The 26,896-nt window shown below is 48.3% G+C and overlaps 2 protein-coding genes across 11 annotated transcripts in view; one reads left to right on the top strand and one right to left on the bottom strand.

Annotated features, from left to right (window-relative positions):
* Positions 1-14,202, bottom strand: part of MED8 (mediator complex subunit 8) — a 56,902-nt gene extending 42,700 nt beyond the window's left edge. Inside the window, exon 1 of one of the 2 annotated variants that reach the window (XM_085602969.1) lies at positions 13,512-14,202. In XM_085602969.1, coding sequence (XP_085459095.1) covers positions 13,512-13,517 — 6 coding nt within the window. In that variant the 5' untranslated portion in view covers positions 13,518-14,202. Of the gene's footprint in view, positions 1-13,481 lie in introns of both variants that reach the window. The other variant, XM_085602968.1, reaches the window with a different exon arrangement.
* Positions 14,203-14,273: 71 nt separating this feature from the next.
* Positions 14,274-26,896, top strand: part of SZT2 (SZT2 subunit of KICSTOR complex) — a 937,318-nt gene continuing 924,695 nt past the window's right edge. For all 9 annotated transcript variants that reach the window (XM_085602961.1, XM_085602966.1, XM_085602963.1 and 6 more), the window contains exon 1: positions 14,274-15,645. In XM_085602961.1, coding sequence (XP_085459087.1) covers positions 15,619-15,645 — 27 coding nt within the window. In that variant the 5' untranslated portion in view covers positions 14,274-15,618. The remainder of the gene's footprint in view (positions 15,646-26,896) is intronic.

The following is a 26,896-nucleotide window of genomic DNA, read 5'->3' as shown; positions in this document are numbered from 1 at the left end:
TACGGAGCTAGAACCATCCCTACTATCCCAGGAGCGTAGAGGATGAAGCCACCAGGCAAACAGGATACAATGCCGTCTGGCCCTAGATAGGGCCTCCCTGCGCCAGCTATGCTTGTTGTTGCTGGATTACAACAAACCAATGATGGACGGAATGCTGACAATGCAAACATTCTCCCCCAGTCAAGAGATCTGGGTTAAATCCATCGTTCTTTTGCCCACTACACCACCCCAGTTTAGACATGGCCATATGCAAATCAGTCTTGACCCTGTGCCTCATGGGAACAGTCCAGCCCGAACTGCCAAGCCATGTCTTCCCTGGACCGGAATCAAGCATCCTAGGACCGGTTTCTGGCTATCAGCCATCATCAGCCAGGATAGCTTGACTCCAGTGGCGTAGTGAGCACGGGTCCCACGTCTGGGAATACCCATCCCACTTAGGGCGAAAAGCGTTACAACAAACAAATGATGGACGGAATGCTGACAATGCAAACATTCTCCCCCAGTCAAGAGATCTGGGTTAAATCCATCGTTCTTTTGCCCACTACACCACCCCAGTTTAGACATTGGATTTAGGCCCAGATCTCTGTACTGGGGTGAATGTATGACATTGTTCTGCATTCTGTCCATCAATTGTTGTTTTTGCATTTGTCACCCCGAGTGAGAAGGGTATGCTCAGACGTGAGTCCCTTGCTCTCCATGCCACTGGAATCAAGCTATCCTGGCTGACGAGGGCTGAAAGCCCGAAACCGGTCCTAGGATGCTTGTTTCCAGTCCAGGGAGGACCTGGCTTGGCAGTTCGGGCTGGACTGTTCCCATGGGGCACAGGGTCAAGACTGATTTGCATATGGCTGGGTTCAAACTGGAATGGCATGGTGAGCAAAAAAACGATGGATTTAGGCCCAGATCTCTGTACTGGGGTGAATGTATGACATTGTTCTGCATTCTGTCCATCAATTGTTGTTTTTGCATTTGTCACCCCGAGTGAGAAGGGTATGCTCAGACGTGAGTCCCTTGCTCTCCATGCCACTGGAATCAAGCTATCCTGGCTGACGAGGGCTGAAAGCCCGAAACCGGTCCTAGGATGCTTGTTTCCAGTCCAGGGAGGACCTGGCTTGGCAGTTCGGGCTGGACTGTTCCCATGGGGCACAGGGTCAAGACTGATTTGCATATGGCTGGGTTCAAACTGGAATGGCATGGTGAGCAAAAAAACGATGGATTTAGGCCCAGATCTCTGTACTGGGGTGAATGTATGACATTGTTCTGCATTCTGTCCATCAATTGTTGTTTTTGTTGTTGCTGGATAGCCTCCACCCAGAAAGTCAATGATTGGGGTGACAAATCTGCTAAACTCCTCTACTGGCTAGCCACAAAGAATACAGAGTCAAGGGTGGTACCCAGAGTGATTGACAGGAATCGGGTGTTGGTGGAGACTTCTGCTGGGATGGCATCTGTCTTTGCATGCACAATACTATGAGGCTTTATATGTGGAACAAACTAGCCTGGAGTTTAAGATTGGGACTCCGCTCATCACGGACATACCCCTACCTTGGCTGTCAACAGACAACAGGGACGACCTTGAGCATCCACTCTCGGTTGAGGAGTTGGGTGAGGCACTATCAGACCTAAACTCTGGGAAAACCCCTGGACCTTATGGCTATCTGGTGGAATATTACCATAAGCTCCACACAGACATCCTTCCCTCTATTTTAGATATGTTTATGGGGGCGATTATCAAAGGACAAAATCCGACACCGACAGACCTAGCAACACGGGTTGTCCTGCTAAATCTGGGCTGCCCACCATATCACCCCATCTGCTTTATCAACAAGGAGGTCAAGCTCTATGCTACCCTATTAGCTAACTGCCTCCTAGGGGTATTACCCCACTTGGTCCATCTGGACAAGTGTGGTTTCATCCCACACCGTAGCACAAGACACTGTATCAAAAGGGTTCACCTGGTGCTAGCTTGCATTTGGTTGATAGACGGCCCAGCAGCATTTCTGCTAATTGATTTAGAGAAACATTAGATACCCTGCACTGGTCGTTCCTGGAAGAAACCCTTAGAAAGATGGGCTTTGGTCTGGGATACCAGGCCACCATCAGGGTCTTGTATGCAGCCAACAGTAGCAAGTGAGAATAAAAGGAGCCTTATTTTATGGGTGCTGATCCCAGAACCTCTGTGGGAGCTGATGGGAGAGGTGTATTTACAACTTAGGCATGCTCTTTCCAAGTACCAAGATGAACTGATGGAGGTCCCGGAATACAGCCTCCTCGAGGGGAGAGTACTTATAGGTTCCCTGGAAAACAGAGGGAGGTCCTGAAATACAGCCCACTCGAGGGACAAGTACTTTTGGGTCCCCTGGGGAAAAAGAGGGATTTCACAAATCTATAAAAACTTGGTTACACACTTTCCTGACCTGCTGGGACCCCTGATGGCGAAGTGTGAGGAGTGTGTAGGCCCTATCGATGAGATGGACTAGAGGGATGTCTGTATGGCACCCTGGCAGTCTCTGCACAACTTAAACTCATACAGTTTAAATATCTCCATCAAGTTTACCTCACTCCCTACTATCTCTGGAAGGCCCAGGTATGCCCCTCACCTACATGCAATAGATGCCCAAAGGGGATTTCTACCAAATGGTATGGGTCATACAACATTATTGGTCAAGTATTATCTCCACTCTTTCTGGAGTGGTGGGACTGCACATCAACGCAAACCCATGCTCGCTATACTGGGCATTTCAAAGGACATGACAGGACCCCAGGGGGACATGACGCTGGTGGGTTTGGCACATTGCTGGCAGAAAATGGATATAGCCAGAAACTGTATCTCCCCTACTGCTCCTTTCATCACAGCTTGCAAGAAAAGTATTGACTGGTGTGCGAAGATGGAAGAGACAATATATACAGCACGAGGGTGTCCTTGCAAATATGAGAATGTTTGGAGCAAATGGTGGGCCTATCATGGTCTAGATGGTTATGGCCGTCATGGACAGTGACCGCAGCATCATATTTTCTATTGATGGGACTGTGGGTGGAGGCATGTATCCGTGCGAAGTACTGTATACAATGTGTTTACCTTATGAAAGCAATCATTGTTGTACTAAACAACAATTAAAAAAAAAAACTAATACTCCATGATTTTTGGTCAGGACCGGAGTCAAGGATTAGGATGTACTTTCTTCCCTCTTATTCAGCAGCCACGTTAATAACAAAGACTTCACTTTCCATGAAACTCTGGATAAAATCAACAATAAAGTAAAGTAATGTCCAATCACCAGTCAGGAGCCCTTCAATAGTCTTCATCTCTGCTGCTGCCTCCTCTTCCTTCGCTGTTCCTGAAGCAGAGACATGTGCCTCCGGGTCACTTTTATGCTATTCTTTGATGCTCATTATAACTTCTTGATATACTTTTCGCTAAGTGGATTGTTGCAGTGTATTTGCTCTACAACGCAGACAAGGGAACGCTTGTCACTCCTCAGCCTGTGTTCCTTAACCAATTGCGCTTCTCAGCACTCGGGTCTACCGCAGTGTGGTCCTCCGAACACTACAGGGTGCCGTGGTGAACGTGTATTGTCTCCGGAGCCAGTGCGCTAATCCTCTGAGATCCGTCAGCGTGGCCTGCCGGAAGCTTCATACGATACCCTGGGTTGCCCCATACGCCTGGAACATTACGTCCCTAACTGGAGTCTGTATAAAACACAACGTGTGTATCACTTTGAGGTTTGTGCTTCTTTCTGGCTAGACACCATCCCGGGGCTATTTTACCCCTGCAATCCACATGGGTGTTAGTGGTGTCCTGCATGATCCACCATGTCATTGGTCTTTTGGGTCTACATATTCTGGTTGGGAACCCCCCAACTAATTTTTATACCCTCTAACGCTTACCTGGAAACTCCAACACCAGTCTATCCAACTTTTGGTTGCCCACCAAGTCACTGCCCACCATGAGTGACGTTGAAGAAATCTATACTGAGGAGGATGAGGTTACTTACCTCCCAAATGATGATCCTTTTTGGGAGGTGATGGACAGTTACTCAGGCGTTTGCTCCCCTGGAACAGAAACTCCTGCAATATGCTAAGTGTTGCTTCCAACCCCTCCTTACAAGGAATGATACCCTCAGGACCCTGTGCCCAGTACGAGCAGAGACCCTTGATTAGCCTGCGCCTACACCCAAGCGTAAAAGGGATACATCCCCTGTTGTCGACTTGGATGCTTTTGACTGCTAAAGGAAGGCCTTTATAGACCACTATCAGCCCCTGGTTTTGGAGCCCCCTGTGTCAACCCTTCTGGGCTACAACCCACCGGCGCAATCCCATTTGCTCCCTCGCCCAGTCCCTAGACCTAGGGTCCCACCCATGGAGTCCCTTGGCCACGCTACCTAGCGATGCTATGCCAACTGTGGACTGACCCCCCTCTCACCCCATCTCCCACGGACCCACCAGTATCTTGGATCCAGACCTACCCCTACAACCCCGGTAGGCAGAATGAGTCCCTGCGGATAAAGTCACGACTTTTGTCGCAAGTTGCCCTTAGATAAGGAGCCTTAAGATAAGTAGGTCTGCAACGGCCTCTGGGCGAAATGCCTTAACCCGTCGCTAGGCGATAAGGTGGCACTAACCCAGGAAACAGATGACTGCATGAACACCTTAGGGAAGTACATTTGTGACCTGAAGAAGGGTATTGATAGGTCCTGGTTGGCTTACAAGGAGAAGCTCCTTGCTCTCTCTCGCCCACTAACTCATATTTTGTATATGGCTGAGGACATAAAGGTGTGAGACACCTTGATATCCCCCTAGGTACTTTCTGGGTGGGCCCAGAGGGCCATCATCATTTTGAGAAATGTGAACAGTGCCATCTCCACAGAGAGGAACCAGTCGCTTCTCATATTGACCCTAAGCTAGGGAACCTCGCCACCTCAGAAGCTGGCCCCATTGCACAGGGAGGTCTGTTTGGTAACCAGTTCATTAGGGAACTTGAAAAATGTGTGGCAACATAACTTCTGGACAAGGCCCAAGCATCCATTAAGCACATTTTTACGCCCTGTGTTTTCACTGGGGCAGGCAGAGGTAGGGTGTGCTAGGTTGGCTGTTTGCACTAGCCAGCTTTCGGTGAAGGCTACATAAACAGAAGGGGACTACCAGGACCCCTTAAAATGTGGCAACATATACCTCACGAGAGGGTACTCGAACACAGGGGCTCGTGAAGTGGCAACAGAGGCGGTTGAAAACATGGTTCTAATCAAGGTGAGTGTTCAGCTCTTCCCACACCAGTGCCGGGGGGGGGGGGGGGGGGGGAGATTTCAGTGACCTGTCCACAATTGGGCGGCTCTCACCTCTGACTCTTGGGTACTCCAAACCGTACAAGGGCTTCATATAGAGTTTTATGTCTCTCTCCCAAAGGGAACCCCTACTCCACTGGTCTTCTCCGACGCGGGTTCCACATTGGTAGGCACAGAGGTGATGGAGTTGCTCCGCAAAGGTGGATAGTACAGACATCTCTCCATCTGGCAGGCTTCCTCAGCAACTTGTTTTTGGTGAACAAAACAGATGGTGTGCAATGCTGAGTCATCAATCTGTAGGAGTTTAATGAGTGGCTGGTCTGCCACCATTTCAAAATGTAAAGTATTCACCTGCTGCGGGTATCTCTTTCTTCAAAGTTCTTTTTATTGAGCATTTTTCGAGAACAAAGACATACAATACAATAAATATTCCCTATTAGCCATTTTGAAGCCATTGCGAGATTACAGTTGCATTTCGGTCTGGGAAGTAATCCTTCATATATCCGCACATTCATAGTGCTCAACTTTCTAGTAGAAGAAAAAAAAAAGTGAGAACCCCAAAACAACCCCCTCCCATTTGTCATGTTATTTTAACAAATTACCATCCTAATGAGGTCCCATATTCTTCTCAAACTTCTTTCCATTAGGCACAGTAGCATTCCACAGATTGGGTAAACTTTACACACAGAATAATGCCACGACAAACCCCTCATCCGACAGGTTAACTAACAAGGTTACAGTTTCATGAAAAAGAGGAGTGTGCACTGCCCCCCTCGCTCCTGACATCGTACCCTATCTGGTTCAACTGGTACCTCACAGGAGGCCTAAAACTTTTAACCTCTCTTCCTCCCCCCGCACAAGAAAATAACTAAACAACCAGGAGGCGGTCCTTAAATCCGGTTTACATTGGGCTCTAGGTCCCGTCGAGACTATGGCTGACTATAATAAGTACACTTCCGATATCAGGCTGGATTTTCAAGCTGGCCTGATGTCCTGCAGCTAAAATTGAAACAGGTGCACCTCACGCAATGAGGGATGACATACCGCCAAGGGTAGGTAACTGGTGAGGTAGGCGACGAGAGGATTCCATTTGTATTCTAAGTTTTTGTAGTCATCTCGAAAAATATCAGCCATCCTCTCCATGGACAATATCTTCCAGAGGCGGACATGCCATTGTGATAGCCCTGGTGCTGCCCTTTTCTTCCATGCTGCTGCAATCGCTACTTTGGCAGCCCCAAAGCACGCCCACATTATGGTCCTGTCGGCCCTTGTTTGATGTTCTAGCTCTGGGTTCCTCAGCCCTAGAAGGGCCTCTTCCTTGGCGGAGGGTTTAGGGTAACCTAGCATGTCTTTCATGTGTGGCAATATCTCCTCTCAAAAGGGACGAATCGATGGACAATCCAACCAAATGTTACTAAAGTCCCCTACCAGACCACAACTTCACCAACACATATCTGAGGACTCTGGAAAAATCTTTTTAAATTTTGTTGGGTACAGGTACCAATCGTAGAGGATCATATAGTATGCCTCCCTAAGTTCTAAAGAGTGATTATCCTTAGCGATATTCCTCCACAGATGTTTCCATTCGGTGTCCGAGATCTCTCTCCCCGCCCACCGTTCCCAATTCTGCATGTATCGGGGTCTTGGCGCATGGGAAGTGGAGAGCAGGAGGTTGTACAAAAAATAAAAATAAATAATAATAATAAAACAAAAGAGAACAGATCACTCCCCTCATGGATCCCACCTGCTGCACACATTTTTCTATTGCCGTCTTCTCTCGAGTGGCTGCCTCCCTGACCTGCAGCTGAAGGGCCCAGTGTTTAAGCTGTAGATAGTGAAATCATTCGCTGGTTGGGACCTTGAAATCTCGCTGACAACTGGCAAAAGTGAGAATGTCATAATTATGAAATAGATCAGAGAGCATCAGGCAGTCCCCTTCCCTCCATAAACCAAATGGCCCCTCGCCGTAACACAGGGGGAATTCAGGATTAAAATGAATCGGTGTATAGGTCGAAGGGAACATAGACCACTCCAAACCCCTGGACACCTCATCCCAGACTTTCAGTGTGGTGCGAGTGGGGGTACTAATGTATGTGTTTGGCAGTCTATCTTTTTTGGGTTCCCAAATTAAATTTAGGTAGGTAGTCCCTGTCTAGATCTATTGGTAGTGCTTGGAACAAATATAGAAATGTAGGTAGAACTGTCATTTTTTATTGCATGAATGCCCCCCAACCATGAGATAAAGAGCGGCTTCCAGCGTTTGAGTTCCTGCTGAACCTGAAGTAGCAATGAGGGGTAGTTAGCTTTAAACAGGCCCTCCAACGTGGGGGTCAAGTTAATACCCAGATTTTTGAGGGTATGTTTAGCCCATTGGAGTGGAGTATAGTCACGCAACCTACCGATGGCTTCCCTTGACATTGTGAGATTCAGAATAAAAGATTTCGAAAGGTTTACTTTAAAGCCTGCAACTCTCTCAAAGGCCCTTAATTCATCTTGTAACACCTTCAGTGACTGAGCAGGGGAGGGGAGGAATCCGCGAAAAATCCCCCCCCCCCCCCCACGGAATACCCTGAATTTCTGCAGCTTTTCGTATCCGGAGGGCCAATGGCTCAATGCTTAAGGTGAAAAGTAATGGCGAGAGCGGCAGCCCTGCCTTGTGCCCCTCTACAGGGAAAAGACAGCTGAGCTGCACCCATTAACCTGTACTCTAAAGCACGGGTGTGCATAGTTAGCCTTCACCATGTTTATAAATGGTTTGCCAAATCCAAAGTATTCCATCGTGCTAAAGAAAAACTCCCAATCCACCCTATCAAATGCCTTTTCGGCGTCTAGTCCCACTTAGACTGCAGGTATTTTAACTTTTGATGCTTTCTCAATCAGATGAATGATTCTCCGGATATTGTCGTGAGTCTGTCTGCCTTTTATGAAGCCCGATTGATCAGGGTGGATTAGGTGTGGCATCAGGTCCTCCAGTCGCTTCGCCAAAATTAATGAATAAAATTTGGCATCCACGTTCATGAGAGCAATAGACCTGTACGAGGCACATTCTTGGGGATTTTTCCTCGTTCGGGGAATGACCGTGATAGGGCCTCCGCCATTGAATGAGAGACTGCCTGGCCCTCTGCTATCGCGTTAAAGAGCCTCGTTAAGTGTGGGAGGATGTCTGGGGCAATGGTTTTATAAAAGTGGGCCGTTAGGCAATCAGGACCAGGGGGCTTATTAGGTTTGAGAGCCGTGATGACATTCCCCACTTCTTCCTCCCCCCCCCCCCCCCCGAGATGGGAGCATTTAGCTTTGCGTTCCAGTCTGGCAAGACCTGTGGAAATTCTAGTGACTAAGTATTGGTGTTGAGCTGCAGGCTCTAGGTGGTCACCCGCGTATAGCTCTTTATAAAACTCCCCAAATGCATTTGCTTTGTCGATGTCTTCCTAAGACGTGTACCCCGTGGAATCCAATATAACCCCAATATATTCGCTCTCCCTCTTCTCACGAAGCTGTCTAGCTAGGTGCGCTCCAATCTTATTCCCCAGAGAATATGAGGTGTGGCGCAATCGTAAGAGAGTATATTCTGCCCTATTAGTGTATATTGTTGTGAGTTTCCCCTTGACCGATCTCATCTGACGCAGCACCATACAGGATGGATTCTTTTTGTGTTCCCTTTCAAGAACTCCCAGAGATTCTCCCAAGGTTTCCCTCTCCTTAGCCCTCCGTTTATTAAATATATAACAAACTACAATGGCTCTGTCGGAGAGCAACAATTACTTTGCTTCAATTAGAATAAATCCAGAACATTAATTATATAACAGTGTGCTTAAAGAGTTGAATAATACTGTAGATAGATCAAATCAGTATGTGCAAAAAGGTAAGTGTGGGAACACCTTAATACAAATAAACAACAGAAAAGTACTTTTGCACAAGTAGAAAGGAAAAAGCATCGCTGAGGCTGATGCTTGGAAAGAATTCTGTGGTTTGTATAATTTCAGGATTATGCAAATCAGGTAAGTGGCCAATGCCCTGGGCTATGATGACCAAAACGGGGGGAAAATTCTGAAACTGAAAGTACATCCAGGCAAACGTGAGTGGAGGCGGGCTGCCGTTCTACAGTCTTTTCAGACTGTAGAACTCCACACTGTTGAGGCCCAACGCGGTGCACTCTTTCAATCTTGATCTTCACGCCGTTTGATCCTAGGACCTCTGCAAAGAGCCCCTAGATGAACGCTTCCAGGTCTGGTCTTTCCGCGCCCTCCTCCAGGACCTTAATTCTAATGTTGTCCCTCCGTGCTCTGTTTTCCAGGTCCTCCGTCTTCAATAAATCCATATATAGCTGGGCTCTAAGATCCTGTATGCTGTCCTGCTCTGCCTCCGTCCTTTTCTCCAGTTCCTGGGTCCGGGACTCCACCTCTAGGACGGGCGTGCCCACAGAGTCCACATCTTGTTGGAGCGCCGACATATGCTCAGTAAGTTCGTCTTTCAGTTGATCCATGGAGGTCTAATGTCCACTTTTATTTCTGCGCGGAGTTCGGATTTGAACTCCCTGAGGGATGCCATTAGGTCTTCTTTGGTGAGAGCCATGGTGGCTACTTTCGCGCCCTGCTCCTACGGTTACTTCTTTTCTGCTGTGGGGAAGTAGCTGGACACCTTATCTGGCCCCTTTTTTGGTGGCATAGGTGCAAGCCGACTGCCCCTTCACTCTGTGGGTACCCTCTTCTGTGCAGAGACTGTCCATATCTTCCCCCGGGTGACCTGTCTGCCAGAGAATATGACCCCGGGTTGGCGCGTGCCCCTTGTAACCTAATCATCTATTGGCCTCCATATTGCTGGGGCGCTTGGTTTCTCCTATGGGTCCGCCTACAACTTCAGGGCGCCATGAAAGCTTATGCGCTACCACCATGCTGGACGGTGTCTTTCTGTGTGGCAGGACTCATGCTGCATTCCCCTCTGGGCATCTCTAGTAGTACGGTATGTCTCCTGCCTCCTGTTGCGCTCCCTTCAGCTCCTGCTCATTTTACGTGCACCGCCACCAGCCAAAGTCTCCTACTGGAGCGCCCGCAAGGCGGATGACGGGAGGAGTCCCTGGTCTTGCGGCCGGGCTCCTCGCCTTGCCCTCAGGTCACTGTCCGGCCTCCGCTCCTCGCCTGCTGCCACCGCAGCCACAGGGTCTCATCGGTGGATGCTGCCGCCCTCCTCCGTCACCCGTCTGGCCCAGTTAGTGCTGCTTCTCGTCCTCGCTTACGTTTCGCGGGCTGCCGCCATTTCAAATAAGGGCCGTTCCTCCTTCCCCGATCTTCTCCACTCTCCGGGGGACAGAAAGCAGCCCCCAGCTCCGGTTTTCTTAACCGTCCGTTGCACCGCATCTCATTTCCCCGCGCTTAGGTGTGTTTTGGGGTCAGTATGCTCACACTAGCATTGGAGACAGCCATGGGGACGACAGAGCCGATGTGAGCTACAGCCACCCAGCCATCGTGCCTGGCCACGCCCTCAGGATATCTCTTTCAACACAATAATTGGATGGCGCCTCTCCACCTCAAGGATCCCTACTTGACTATTCCAATCTTCCCTCCCCGCCGCAACTTCCTACAATTCCAATGGCAGGAACAAACGACCGAGTTCACCACACTTCCATTAGGCCTGTTGTCCGCCTCATGGTGTTTCACTAAGGTCATGCGTCCAGTGGTGGAGTTTCTCAGGGCTCTGGGCATTCAGCTTATCGTCTACTTAGACGACCTTTCTTCATGGACCAGTGCCCACAGAAACTTTCTCTACATCTGCAGATGGCAGTCGTTCTCTTGGAGTCTCTCAGCTTCATTGTCAACCAACAGAAGTCGACCCTTATTCCTACTCAGTTTCTGGTGCTCCCGCTAAGTGGATTGTCACTGGTCCGTAGTGGACTCGGTTCGGGACACACTAAGCCCTCCCCCAAGGAACATGAACAAAATCAAACATGAGTTATGCCGCGCTGCAGCCAAACCCACCACCTCCCTTCTGCAAATCACGAGGGTGGTGGGACTTCTGTCCTCCATTCAGGCCATTTTTCCAGGCCCTCTTAACTATCTGGCCCTGCAACGTTTCAAAACCTTCCTCTTCCAGAGGGCTCACCTATTCTCATGTGGTTCCGCTTTTGAAGGAGGCTTTGGAAGAGATCCAATAGTGGTTTGCCCACATGGAGACAAGAAACAGGCGAGTAGTTTTCCGTTCGGTTCCAGACCTAGACATCGAATCCAACGCCAGGAGCTGGGGTGCGAGATGTGAGGAATTCTCTACCGAAAGACGATGGCCATCTCACGAAAAATCCCTTCATATCAATTACCTCAAAGTCTTGGCAGGCTCGTTTGCAGTCCGGCACTGGACCAGGAATCAAGTGATATGCTGTGTCCTCCTCAAGATGGACAACGTAGCAGCAGTGTGTTATATAAACCATCTAGGTGGTACACAATTCAAAGCCCTCTCGGACCTGGCCAGGCACTTTTGGGACTACTGTTTCACAAATGAAGTGAGCTGTGATGGCAGAGCACTTCCAGGGGCTATCCAACCAAGTGGCCAACTGGCACTCCTGGCATCCAAGTGCTTTCTTGAGTGCTTTTGCCTCGTTTTCACTGTTTTCCCCTTGATTTTCCCATTGTTACTCCTGCCAACTGCCTGTTTTCCCGCCTCCCGCCTAGGCCCGCTCACTGCCTCTTGCACCCTTCCCTTCTCCACGACTACTTAATGGAGGCTGCGCAGCGGACATGCACCGGAGGTGCGCAAAAGTCTGACCTGACCACGCCCAGCTCCGGGACCCCTGGCTCTTCCACCCACTAAGGTACACCACTTTCGACCTACAAGCCCTGGTCCCCAGACGCACCAACAACCCTTGTCCCTAGACTGAATTTACAAATCAATGCAGAAATATTCCATGTTAAGAAACTAAGTGCCACATGCATAAAACGTAGGAATGGCGATTCCTAAATTGCGAATATTAAGAAATCGCAATTAAGCAATCACAATTCCTTATGCATATAGGAATCGCAAAAAAATTGCGATTCCTACACATTCCTTATTTGCGACTCGCAAGTTGCGAATCGCAAATAAGGAATGGCTTCCCATTCATTCCTATGGGCCTGGAGGCCCATAGGAATCAATGGAAATTGCATGTGCTCGCAATTTGCGCATGCCATTTCAAGGGTGCCAAAAGGACATCCTGATACACCCCTGAAAGGGCAATTAAAAAACATGTTGCGCGCACACACACATGCCCCAAGGGCATGTTTGTGTGCAACATACAACTTTGAAAAATGCACTTTTGTGCATTTTTCAAAGTTTTCGCAAAATACCATCAACTTTAAGTTAAAAGCGAAATCGCTAATTTTTTTTCGTTGCATTGTATTTAGGGAATCGCAGATTGCGATTCCCTAAATGCAATAGCAATTAGAGTAATCGCAAATTTTTAGATTACTAAAATAGCGATTTTTACATTTGGGATGATGCATCTGCGTATCTGCCCCTTTGCGACTGGAAAAAACAATGATGCATGTGACCCCAAGTGTTTCGGGGTGCAGACAATGCCAGCCTGCCAAGGAATAAAGTGTCAAGCTTGGAAGACTAGAGTATTAAAGAGTTGGGTTGTTCTATGATGAGGGGAGGGGGGGGGGCATTACTTGAAGAGAGTCAAGTGTCAAAGAGTCAGCTTTCAAACAATTCATTTTTACACAGCTCCAAAGCCTCCATTAAACGCAAGACCTCAGGAGCAGAAACTTAACAAACCCAACATAACAAATCCATTTGGAAGAAAAAGAAGCACATATTACTAATCTAACTCATCTTGGGTTACAAAGTAGTATGCTACTCACTGCAAAAGCGCTTCAGGGTAGTAAACTCTACATAAATCCAATTTAAAATTACAATAAAATTCAATTGACACATCTGCATCATCCTAAAGACAGTTCATTCCCATCGATGGACGTCAATATGATCACAGTGTCAAAGAGGCTGACTTCAATATCTAAGGGAGCTGAGAGGCATCTCTAACCCTGGCCTGCACTGGGCGGAAGGCCCGACACCTTCAGCCACTGGCAGATGTAGTGGAGCTGTGGTGTAACTCACCCCAAGACCAGCTTCATCTCACCTGCATGCTCCATAGTGTGCAGGCCCTTACCTGACCTGCATGCTTACGGGTTCTCCAGCACTGACCTGCATGCTCCATGATAGTGGTCTGGCCCTCACCTGCATACCCCCTGCTCCTTCGACCCTCACCTGCATGGTTCCGGGTGCTATAGGGTTCTCTAGCGCTCTCCGTCCAGGTACTCTGTCTGCCGCTAGCGCTAGCTTCTCAAGCGCTCACGATAACATAGAAGACGGACAAGCCACACTTCGCCCCGAAGCAGTTTTTGCGACGGCCATGTTGAAATGTCCTGGCACCACCTGCATTCCCTGCGAGTTTTAAGTACCAGTGGTGTGTTTGTACTCGGCACGGGTCAGATCTAGACAAAGCTGATAGCTCATGGAAAAACGAATGTGCGCACCCGACCCTTTGTATCAGGACAGTCTTTTGTGTCTGAATGCTTTTGTATGGCTGTGATGCTACAAAAATGCTCACTCATTAAAAGTAACCTCGTAGGGATAACGGGGAGTCAATAGGCTTTACAAAGATGAGGTTGACGCCTCTGAAAAAAGTGTTGTAGAGAGTGACGAAGCCATTGTTTCCGAATGGTTACCGCGTAGCAACCTCCTCACTTAAAATAGTCTGTATTATGGAAGCAAACGAAGGACTTTATTATTGTATCTGTGCTCGCGGCAGCCATAATGGAATGGTCTACGCCTGACCGTATTTCTTTGTGAGCACGCTCTGATGGATAAAGATAGATCGGTGTGCTCCTTCCTCTTTCATGTATCCGCGTAAGACTCTATCTGATGTCCCAATGCCGCCTTTGTATCTGCCCAAGAGGGGTGAATATGACTAGAAGGTCTGGACCAATGTCTGTCAGATCAACAAGACTACTTCCGGGTCAAGAGAGCAAGTCCTGGGTTAGAGGTGAAAGAGCGGCGGAGGTACGAAGTGCACGGGACTCCAGAGAGAGAAGTGCAGCTGGTGGTGCTGCGAGGCAGGGGAGGCCGGACAGGTCATGTGAGAGCCTGCAGGGAAGAGGAGCAGTGTCCAGAGGAATGGGCAGCTAGGAAGAGGGCAGAGAGCGGGGTGTCCTGCAGGTGAAACACACTCCAGTTAAAGACAGCTCAGCCAGGGGAAATAGAGGGTTGCGTCTGGGAACCCCACAGAGGTTTGGGGGTTTTGGCACAGCCCACCCAGGGAAAGAGCCCCACTTGGACCCAGAGAGAAGGCACAGGCGCTCCTGAGAGAGGCGACAGTGGTCCTGAGAGGGCGGACCCTGAGTGTGACAGTCACAGAAAGTAGAGTCCTGGAGTCCCAAGAGAGGGGGCTGTAACCAGCGTGCTAGAGTGAGAGAGCGTCGGTTCATCCAGAGACAAGCCATCTCCAGCAGAGACTGTGAGAGACAGTCATAGGAGACGAGGAGCCGAGGGAGAGACAGACGCACCAATGAGGCCAAAGACGACTACTTGTCAAGGGAAGAGGACCACATAAGGGCGCAGCAGAGCGGAGGAGCACACTACGGACGTGTCAGACAACTGCTGGTGCACGGGGAGAGAGGAAGGGCGGCTCTTGCTGTCCAGGCTCGTGACAAGCTGATGACTTGGAGTACACTAACTTAACTACATATATCCCAAGCTTGGTCAGCTCAGATAACTGTCCTCAGGCAGTGGGATCCGTACAGTCTGCCCTGATCTCAAGGCAGGGTTCAGTCTTCTGTTAGGAAAGAGTTAAACCGATCTAAAACCTCAATCACCCCGGAAAAAGTACACGAGTATTACTCTATGAACATTAGTTCGAAATTAAAGGTGTGTTTAAGTTCCACCATACAGACAAGCAGAAAGCGGACTGTTGCAAACGAGGGATAGAAAATCACCCATCCGTCCCATCGTGACCCAAAGAGAGAGGAAACCCCACTAGAGAAGTCCATCGACACTCTCCTGCGACCATTACACAAGAGACCCTTGCCTGCTCCAAAGAGGGATTTCCAGTCATTAAAGATGGGAGATCTGTTCTGAAACCGATCCTTGTTTCTATCCTATCATTGGGTGGCCGAAGCCCTCTCCAGGTATAGGCACTGACATTGGAGAGAAACGACCGGGGTCCATCCCTGGGACTGACTCGTTGCCTTTCAGAACACAGGGTGACCTCAACCTCCCCAAGGTGTGATACTGTGACCAAACGAGGATACTCGAGACCAGTTCTCTGCGCAGAAAGGTACCCCGCTGCACACTGAGAGGGGATGAAGCGTTGGACATGGAGGAGAGAGGACCAGAGGCGGAGGTACATTTAAGGCGACCAGTACTTTTTTTTTTTTTTTATTGCATTCCCTTTTTATTGTTGCCAGTGAGTTGATTAGTCAGCTGTCCAGCATTATGTCATTATTGTTAGGCACAGTCATTAAAAGTTGACAGTACCGTGTGTTTAAACAGTGCAACAGTATGTTTTCTTATCTGCAAGGTACTTACCGCGAGAAACCATGGATCTTGTAGTAAATCATTGATGAGACAACCCTTCCCGCCCAAAGTATAGAATATTAGGAGTGCACCTGAGGCTTTCCACATATGTTTCGTTCTTCCTTTAAAAAATGTATTATTGGCACTCCAGTGATAATGTACATGTATTAAATTACGACACTTGAGTAGATTTCCTCATCACCAGCACATATTCTTTGCCCTTTGGAGACATGCTACCAATGGAACCTCGAGCGGCAAGTAGCAACTACTATCTAGCTACTTTTTTGTGAGCCATTTTCTGCCACCACTGATTTGCACACGCTTTTCCCCAGACTATATTTGGAGGTGAGATGAGTTCTGCTTCTTTCCTATGTTCTGAAACTTTGGGGACCATCACCTAGTGTCAAACGTGAGGCTGCATGTGCTCCCATCTGATCTGGGTGTTTGGTACTTGATAGAAACCTCGGTCTACAAAACACTTCTTGACTCTCCGTGTAGATTAGTCGAGGCCCAGTTCATGGGAGGTGGTGTTAACGTTTAGTCCGATACGTTATTACATACAATAAAGATAAGTGCCCAGTTACTACTTTTTTCTTTGAAAATGAATAATGGTTTAGGCAAACCTAAACACTTCAATGGTTATTACATTAAAAACCAATAGCATTTTAATCCATAGCAAAAGACTAATAGTGAATGTTTAATGTCTCCAGTTGTAATCGTTCAAGATACCCAAAAAAACGAGTTTAAGGTTAGGGCTCAGTTTTACATTTCTCAGGCTGGTTCTTGGTTTGTTCTTTTCACTGAAACAGTTCTAACAGACTAAAATTGTTCAGAACACTGTTGCAACTTTAAATTCTAGGTCTGCATAATAGAGCACGTATGACCTCTCATCATATCGCGTTGCATTGGCTCCCAGTTTCGAAGAAGACATTTTAAAGAGTTTTAATTTTTTGTATCTGTCATCAGGCAGCGGAGAGCATAGGTCCAGCTAACTTGAAAAAAATTCATGGTGTTACATTTATCCAAACTGCTTTGATCGGACTACGTGTTGGTCCTTGTATTAGGCAGAAGATAATAGGTTATGCCTTTTCTTTCCTTGCAGCGCCAGGGTGGAACACACTGCTGATACCTCTACGGGGGTACCATTTAATTTTTAGATAATCTCTTCAGATGAGGCTTTTTCTTGCTAATGTGCTGGTCTTGCTCTTTCAGTAGTTTTTCACTTTTTAGTTCCCAAGGGGTAATAGAGCGCTTAATACCCAGTTTCATTCGTTAAGTAGGCAAGTGCTATCCTATGAGAGACCCACCTCCTGGATTAACCGGGAACTGTCCTGGGTGCTGAAGATTTTTAACATGGAAGTTTATGAAGATGCTGTTGGGGGTCCGATGGGTCGCATTTACTGGGATGGAGATACTAATGGCATGGGCTGAACAGGGTCTGTTATTTGCACCTCTCTTCTAGGGTGAGAGGTTTTCTTCTTCCATATTTTCCTAAATGAGTAAAATTGTCACTTAATTTATCTTTCTTTTTGACGGCAACAATTTATAGTACACCTAGAGTACGATAGCCATTTTAGAGCCAAATGGTTCTGGTCGGAGGATCACCTCTTGCTAATGGGATAGATATCTTGAGAGGTACTGTTAACAATTGGAAAGGTCAATTGCCCTTTGAGTGCTGGGTTTTAACATGTGATTTTATAGGCTAATGTAACCACCATTTATGTTTTGGGCCATCTTAAACTTAATTTGGATGTCTTTAAAACTGTTGGGTGCAGTTGGAAAATGCTTGCCCCACCAGCCTACTCGTAGCCCTGGCTATCATTTGCTTAACAAGGCCCTTCAACCTTGTCATCCCTGTATTTTGGACTCCATTTGTTATCTCCTCACAGTTCTAATAGTGCTAGATTTCGATGGGATGTTTCATTTTGCTGCAGGGTTTATGGCTCTCCCCAGCCCCCAGGAGCAGTATAATGCGAACCTCAATGGGTCAAAGTCAAATTTAGACTACATGGTGCTATTGTCAAGATCAGGATTCTGTTGTGCAAGGCTGACGGGTTACTGTTCCTCAGCGCCTCAGATTGGATTAAAGGGGTCCCAAGTGTGGCTCAGGTCTCCTTATTCATCAGCATACAGACTAGTCCTCCCTTGATTGTCTCTATACTATACTTTCCCATTTTTCTACCTGCTTTCCATTCTTCCTGTGTTCCAGCTCTTTGATCTAACTGAGAGGCAGCGTGGGTGCTAAATACAATGCAAATAAATAAATACATTCAGATCCACTATTTAATACTCTTACATCAATATTCCATTTAAATTGCAGGCAAAACAGCATTGTCTTCATCAAATTATGTCCTAAGTTTAATGGATCCTATTTACAAAAATGTTGTGAAGCATTGACATTTCTGTAAATAAGACACCTAGTGGCATGATCTTTCACCCTCCATCATCTGCGAAGCATGAAAACTCTTTAAAGGTTCACTACAGAGTGATTTGATTGTACTCCCATCCCGCACCCCAGCTGCTTAATATGATTCTTCTAGACTTAAAACATTGCCACCATGAGGAGCCCTTATGAGTTGTACGTTTCACAGATGAGTGTTTAGTCAATGGGTACTTACAAACATTTCCTTAGGGGCCACAAGTTATGGTCTGTTGTGTGCCCGAGGGCCGCATTAATAGCAGCACGGTGGGAGTGGGGCTTTGTGGGGGGCTAAGGTGGTTGTTGGGGAAGTGAATCACGTACATGGTGTGGTCAGTGAGTTATGAAGTTATTTTAAGGGTTTCATTCTATACTGCCCTCCAAATTAAGCCCTTAGTATCTAGAACAGAACTAGATTTGACAATACTGTGCTATCTATCTGAATTGCCAACTTCTACTGCACCTTGGGTAAGACCTTCTGCTTGCTGTCACTACCTTGGGAGGCACAAGTGTGACAAGAATTGGCAAAGCCAATAGGTCTTGCCTATGTGAGATCTATTGGCTTTGGCAATGTGTTTTAGCCATGTTGTACACCAGTATGGCTGCTATTCATCATGGCTAAAAATTAGTGACAGGGGATTGGATGGGGTAGATTGGAGTGTGGTAGACTGGGGCAGAGTGGAATGGGGTAGACTGGAGTAGCATGGAGAGATGTAGATTGGGATAGCGTGGAGTGGGGTAGATTGCAGTGGGGTATATTGGGGTAGAGGGGTGGATTGGGTAGATTGGAGTGGTGTAGAGTGATAACGATTGAGTGAGGTAGATTGGAGTGGGGTAGATGGTAGTGGAGTGGAGAAGATTGAAGTAGAATGGGGTGGCTTAGATTGGAGTGGGGTAGATTGGATGGACTGGGGTAGGTAGGAGTAGATTTGTGTGGATTGCGGTATATAGGAGTGCAGTAGATACAGGTGGACTGGAGTAGAGGGGAGTGAGGTATAATGGGGTAGAGTGGAGTGGGGTAGAGCGGAGTGGGGTAAATTGGGTGGATTAGAGTTGGGTAGATCGGGGTAGATTGGAGTGGAGTAGATTGAAGTGAAGTAGATTTGGCTAGACTGGAACTGGGTCAATTAGGGTAGAGTGGGTAAGATTGGAATGGAGTGTGGTAGATTGGACGGGGTAGAGTGGAGCTGGGTAGATAGCAGTAGAGTGGACTGGGCTAGAGTAGAGTAGAGTAGAGTGGGGTATATTTGGTGGATTGGAGTATGGTGGAGTGGGGGAGATTTTGTAGTGTGGAGTAGAGTACATTAGAGTGGGGGTAGATTGGGGTGGAGCGGGTTACACTGGAGTGGAGTAGATTGGGTGGATTAGAATATGGTAGGATGGAGTGGGGTAGAATGGAGTGGAGGAGTGTGGAGTGGCGAGCCGTGTCGTGTCGTACAGTGTCTTACAGTGGGGTGTTGTGTATTGACATGGCGTGGAGTGGCATGGCATAGAGAGGAAGGGCATAAAGTGGAGCAGTGTTGTAGAGTGAAGTGGTCTAGAGAGAAGTAGTGTAAAGTAGAGTGGCATAGTGTGGAGTACGCATGGTGTGAAAGTGCACTGCCATCACAGACAACACATTTCCAATTTGCACAGACATACAGTTTTACTACGCACAAATGATAATCTGCGGAAACGTCATCAGCAAGTGTATTGATTTGTTTTGATCTTACTAAGATATTTGCTTCCAACACACTTCAGAATTAACAAACTGTGCTTAATTTCTACTGTTCTTATTCTGATGTATTCTGAAATATCAGCACAGTTCATTTTTTTTTTTTGTAAACAAATTTTATTCGTCAAAGACCCATCCAGCGAAGCTCTGTGACCCAGAGACTTCAACCATATCAAAAGACAACATACCAGTTTTGAAATTTTTCTCATGAAGTATCGTATACAGACTACAAAAGAGACATGCAGAACCAAAGCAGTCCCCTCCCTTAAAAAAACATAACACCACCCCCCACCCCACTCCCCCACCCATCGCACTGTCCATCCAGTCAAGGCAGCAGATCTATGCACGACTACTATTCTGTTCCGTCCATGACCCATACCCCCCAGACCCGGCTGTGCCTGGTACTCCAGTGTGCCATGCCTCTTTAAAGCTAGAGGGAGATGGTCCACCACCCACCCAACTATTCCTCCAATATGGGCTCTAAGTCCAGTCCCCTGTAGTCCGCCCAGCGCTTCCATATTTTATAATGTTTACGGGGGCAGCCCCGTGCCACATAGATGGGGGCCTCCAGTCCCATACAAAAATCGAGACCGGTCTTCCAGACAGATAGTGAAGGTGCGGCTGTCGCCTTCCACGCCCTCGCTATATCTTGCTTGGCTAGAGTAAAACCCAGGAGCATCAGATGGCGCTTATAGACATTGCCCCCTATATCCTCCATCACATGCAAGAGCACCAGTTTGGGGGACCGTGGGAGATCCCAACCCAGCACCTCTGACAGACAGGTCAAGACCCCCCGCCAGAACCTAGTTAATACAGGGCAGTTCCATATCGTGTGTAGCAGCGTCCCCTCTGCATTCAGGCAACGGAGGCAATGCGGAGAGGCCACCAGGCCTGCCTTATACAACCTAACTCTAGTGAAATAGACTCTGTGCAGATACTTAAACTGGATGAGCCGAAGGCTCACAGCGACAGCCGCCCCGCGCGGCGAGGCCAGAGCCTCCATCCAGTCCTCCTCCTCCAGCTGACCCACATCCCCCTCCCAAACCTCACGGAGATGCTGCAACGACGGGGAGCAGTGAGTTACCAGGGACTGATATATTCTCGAAATCTTGTGGTCTCGTAGGTCCCCCATGAACACCTTCGCCTCAATTGGACTAAAATCGTCCAACTCCTCAAGACCAACCAGACTGGGGGAAAGAGCATGCCGGAACTGCAAGTATTTAAAGAATTGGGTACGCGGCATATGAAAGTCTTTCTGGAGCTCCTGGAAGGATTTCAGAATGGGCCCCCTCATAACGTCACCCAGGGTGGAAATCCCTATCGCATCCCAGTCCCGAAATCCGGGGAGGGCCGCCAGCTGCGGCAGACCCCCGTTTCTCCAGAGCGGAGTCTCCCCCGTGAGGCGATTCCACCAACCCATCTTCCGCAGCGCCTGCCTCCAAATCTGAAAGACCAGTTGCGTCACACTAGGTAGTAGCCGTCGCAGCGGAGCGGAATAGAGGAGGGTATGTAGCGAGTGATCCCCCATTAAGCGGCGTTCAAGGCTATATGCCGGATCCGACCTGTCGCCATACCACCATTCATTCAGGACCAGCAGGTGGGATGCCATATAGTAGGAGAGAATATCTGAGGTGGCAAGTCCCCCACAAAATGTAGACTTAAAACATGTACGCAGCGCCACCCGCACTACCCCTCCACCTTGACTTGGCGGAACCAACCCCCGGGAATAGGATATGGATGATTCTGCAGTTGGTAGAGCATCCGAGGCAGGGCAACCATTTTGAAGATGGCCAAGCGGCCATATATGGAGAGGGGCATGTGAGACCAGGCACGAACATCCTCTCGCACTCTGTTCCACACAGGCACCAGATTCCCCTCCCACGAGGTCAACCTAACGTCGGACAGGAGTACTCCCAAGTATTTCAACCCTCCACTCGCCACCTGAACCGCAGACGCCCAAGCACCCGGACCCGCCCCGCTCCCCAGAACCCAAATAGTAGATTTACGCTCATTCATACGCAGGCCCGTAGTCTCCCCAAACACCTGCATAATGCGTAGCAACCGCGGGCCAGTCCTATCTAGTTGTGTAAGAAAGAATAACACATCGTCGGCGTAGAGGGCAATACGATCTGACAGGCCATCCGCCCACTCGAACCCCGATATTTGTGCGTCAATCCGCACCCACGCCGCCAGGGGCTCCATCGCCAGAGCGAACAAATAGGGCGACAGAGGACACCCCTGTCAAGTGCCGCGACCAATAGGGAAGACAGCGGAGACAGAGCCCGCCACTCTCACAGATGCAGTAATGTCCGTGTAGAGTAGAGTCAAGTAGGAGAGAAAACGAGGCCCTAGGTTTAGTCGACGCAGGAGGGCAAACAAATATGTCCAGCTTAAGGAGTCGAATGCCCGATCCATATCCGCAAGTAATAATGCCGCATGGACCCCCAAACGACCCGCAGCCGCTATGGCCGCATGCGCCCTGCGTATATTGTGGCGGGTAGCACAGTTCATTTTTAGGACGAGCCTTGCAGCGCATGCGTTGCTCAGCGAGACTGCTGTATTGGAGTATGGAATAGAAGCCCTGCCCACTTTCCGCACACATTTTTCATTGGCTTGTGTCCTTGTCCTTTGTAAATGCTGGCCTCTAATTCTTTAATAGGCTTGTTAGTCCCTACTTAGTACCGCCTTATCTTCATTCGTAACCTCCCATGAGGAGTGGCTTTTTTACTTCGGTTGTTACACGGTACGCCTTCTTTAGTCTTTAATCACTATTTCTAGTTTATCTTACTGCAGGTACGACATGCTTTCTCTTTGTTAAGGGCACTGCTTTTACTTTAAGTGTGCATTTAATTATTTGTGAATGCCGCTGCTTTCACTTTGAGCAGTGCTGCTTTCGCTTTAAGCGCGCCTTTAATTGTTCCAGAACGATGCTTTCACCCACAAACAGGTATTTTTATTTCTCCTCTCTAAGTAGCGGCCGTCTTTTCCAAGACATGGCTTCTCCAGACAACCTTATTAGGTCTCGCATAGGGCAGCGCATGCGCTGCCTCTCCGAGGCATTAAGTAATTAGTATGCTGGGTGAAACTCCACCCACTGCCGAGTAATTTCTATTGCTGCTTGCCATTAGTTTAACATTGGTATAGCTGTTGTTATCTGGCTTTCTAGTGGCTGTCGATGTGATACTGACTTCTGTTAAGTCCGGAAGCAGCAGCGCCCAACTACTGTTTCGGTCCGCTTGTATGTTTAATCTGTTGCTGAGGAGAACTCTTTTATAAGATTGTTGCAGCGACCTTTCAGACCCCTCCTGCCTCCCAGCACAGCATGCCGAAGCGCCTTTATTGTTGCAGCGAAACTTGCGGCCGCCCTCCTCTCTCACTACGAGAGGCTTTGTGCCCAGCTTGTTGCAGCCTTTTCAGCGGTGCCTTCAGACCCCTCCCGCCTCCCCCCACAGCATGCCGAAGCGCGAGCTAAGGTAGTCATTTTGGCGGCAGCGCACCAGAAGGTGGTGCCAAATAACAAGAAATGCCCCAAAAAAGATGCTTACGATGAGAACAAGCGACGCGACAGGCAGGGAGCACTCCCAACGGCAACATGCTATGATACATATAGTGCTGAGTGCCTGCCTGTGATACATAGAGTGCTACAGTGCTTGCCTTAGGAGCACAGTCCAGTGCCTACTCTCACATCGCACTGCCTGTGTAGTGCCCGCTTACGGGATGCAGCGCCGCCTGTGTTAGCGCAGTGCCTGCTCCCGTGCCCGGCAGCACTCGCGCTTCAGCGAGATGTGCTGTTTCTGCGCATTTCTACTTTCAATGAAAGCACGGATATTCACAAGACGAAAGTGGCCGAAGAGATCCGGGGAGGGGGCTACAAGAAGGATCGAGATGTTTTTACCCATTACAGCTTTTTAAAACCACTCCGACTTCTAAATAAAGAGAATAAAAGCCAATGTCTGCTGCATGATCGAGCTCATTAAACCCCACTCCCCCACAAGCGCCACAACCTGAAACAACATTTACAGAAGAGTCCCTCTGCAGACACACTGTAACGACCCCAGCTCCAAAGCAAACACCCGCCTTCAATGGGGCACAGATGGAAAGACTTCCTCGGGCCTGGGAGAGGGTCTGCAGCGAGCTCCACCTCAGCCACGAGCTTCTCCTCAGTCCCACTCCAAAACTCACCCTACGAGCTCTTCATTCCTACACTCTCCATCCTCACCTCCCTTCCCTGCCCCAAGACAAGCACCCATCACCCTCAATGGGGCAAAGATAGAAAGACTTCGGCCTGGGAGAGGGTCTGTACCGAACTCTCCCTCAGTCATGAGGTTCTTCTCTCACCCCCCAACCCCACACTCTGTGTCACTCACCCTACCAGCTCTTCATCCCCACACCTTCCTCCTCACACTCCCTTCTCACCCCAACACTAGCACCCGCCATCAATGGGGCACAGATAGAAAGACTGCCCCGGGCCTGGAGAGAGTCTGCAGCGAACTCGCCCTAAGCCACGAACCTTTCCTCAGTCTCACCCCAAACTCACCCTACGAGCTCTTCTTCCCCACACCCTCTCTTACAAATGCTTGTTATAAGTTGAAAGTGCAAGTGGTGTGTTTTACTTGAGTCAACAACTACAAACGTGCGCTGTTTATGAATATGTATGGTTTTCTTTTGTCTTTTTTTAACCAAAAATGTCAATTCTACTTTTATAAAGTACAATAAAGAGGGCGTTTGTGTCTACTGGGGGGAGACACATAGATGTCTCTCAGGGACTCCTGGTGACACAGACAGCTCTATGCCTACTGTGTTTCAGTGCCCGCTGGGGGACACACACTCCTCTGAGTTGACTGTGTATCGGCGCCTACTGAGGGACACACATAGCTCTGAGCAAGACTGTGTTTTTGTGCCTGCTGGAGACACACTGCTCTGGACAGGATGGGCCACGGCCTGGTATATTGTGTGGGGCACACAGAGCACTGGGTAGTCTGTGACACACATAGCCCTAAACAGATTGTGTTTTAGTGCCTTCTGGGGGACACACACTCCTCTGAGTAAACTGTGTATTGGCCTGCAAAAGAATGACGTCTTAAGTCAGCTTTCCTAGCCCTGGCCTTTGAATATACCTAGGAAAATGAAAGGATTCATCCTTTTCTTTAACCCTACATTGTTTGCGCCGCACGCGCTGCAGTGTTTAATGTACAGCAGCTGCAGTACAGCGCCTCCGGCACACATTCTGGGCGCTCTATGGGTCACGTTGACCTCATTTCAGACCCCCGGGTCTCCCACAGCCCAGTCTCCAGAGAAGTTGCCAAAAGCCACTGATGTGTGTCAACAGTTTTCGCGATAGGAAGGCACTCTAACTCCATCAACTGTAATTAACCTTAAGGAGTCAGTCAAATTTATATCACCCTCTTCAGCTCTGCCAGGGTATCTTTCCTTTTTAATATAACAACTTTTTTTGTGGAGCGCTTAAACCAACGAGTCTGTGTTTTTAAGCGCTGTAAATGCAAAACGTCTCAATTTCCCAGCGCCGGATGGACGGAAGGCTCAGTCAACCTTGCCAGAATCCACAGACCCTCTACAGACCACCTCACGTGCCGGGGACACGCGTTCAACTCGCTGAGCCATCCTGTCGTTCAGGATGAAAGCATTTTCCCTGAGTTTAGTGGAATGGCGGAGACGATTCTGGGAAGATAACTAACCAGTGGTTTACATAGCGCTTTACGCTGCACTTCTGACACAGGAAGGCAGGATAACATGGGCATATTATCAAGGACCGGCGTTAAAATTATCGCCGCTTTATCGGCAGAAAACTGCCGCCAAAGCGGCGATAATGGGCTTGATAATATGCCCTTGAGAATTCCCATAGAAGCCCAGGTTCACACCAGAACATGGGCCTCTATGGGAATTCTCCAGTTTTCTGCCGATAAAGCGGCGATAATTTTAACGCCGGTCCTTGATAATATGCCCCCTAAGTGTCATAGAAGAGGGGGGGAGACAGAAAGGCAGACACAAAACAACAATCTGCCTCAGCACCAGACAGGCACGCACAGTTATAAAAGAGACAGAAAGCTTGAACATCAGACACACTACAACAGTCCGAGGCAGGTAACATCAGGCAGTCATGGGACACGCAGGCTGCGAAAACAACAATCTGACTCAGTGACAGGCAGAGACAGACAGGGTCACACAGTCAGAGACAAGACAGGAAGATGGAAAGGCAGACACACAACAACAGTCAGAGGCAGGCAACATCAGACAGTCATGGACACACTGACCACACAAGAACAATGTGACTCCGTGACACAGGCAGGCAGGATCACAATTACATAGAAGAGGCAGGAACAAAGTTACGGGTTCACATCTCCTCAAAATCAGTTCAGCCTTCTATGCTTACAGGGGTCAGTACATTGAGCGCCATTATAGCTACTAAGCTTAACAAACACCAGATATTTAATAGGCAGAAAAATGCTCCAAAGTGTTGTATTAAAAAAGGCACTACAGTTACTGTTTTTATTCCTCTCAGATCCCACTTCACCCACAACGTATTGGTAATTCAGTGCTTAATTTGTGAATAAAAAAAAGTGCCAGGGCCCAAGGCATTGTGTAGTAAACCTCCATGTGTGAAACAGGAAGGAAGGAATACATACGAAGATTGTAGTTGTAGTTTCAGCGTTTAATCCAAGGAATTGAGTACAACAGGGACTAGCAGCTCACACAGCACAACGGATACAGAGTGCAGAACCTCCCTTCAACCCATAACTTTCTAGTTACCTGTGTAGGTTCTAATCCTACCCCACGAACCTACTTAAACCGATACACCATCAGTTCAGCCTTCTATGCTTACAGGGGTCAGTACATTGAGCGCCATTATAGCTACTAAGCTTAACAAATACCAGATATTTAATAGGCAGAAAAATGCTCCAAAGTGTTGTATTAAAAAAGGCACCA

Source organism: Triturus cristatus, chromosome 4_2 (assembly GCF_964204655.1).
Source record: "Triturus cristatus chromosome 4_2, aTriCri1.1, whole genome shotgun sequence".
In the NCBI taxonomy this organism is placed as follows: Eukaryota; Metazoa; Chordata; class Amphibia; order Caudata; family Salamandridae; genus Triturus; species Triturus cristatus.
The sequence above is the reverse complement of the archived record's forward strand: the minus strand, read 5'-3'. Positions and strand labels throughout refer to the sequence as shown.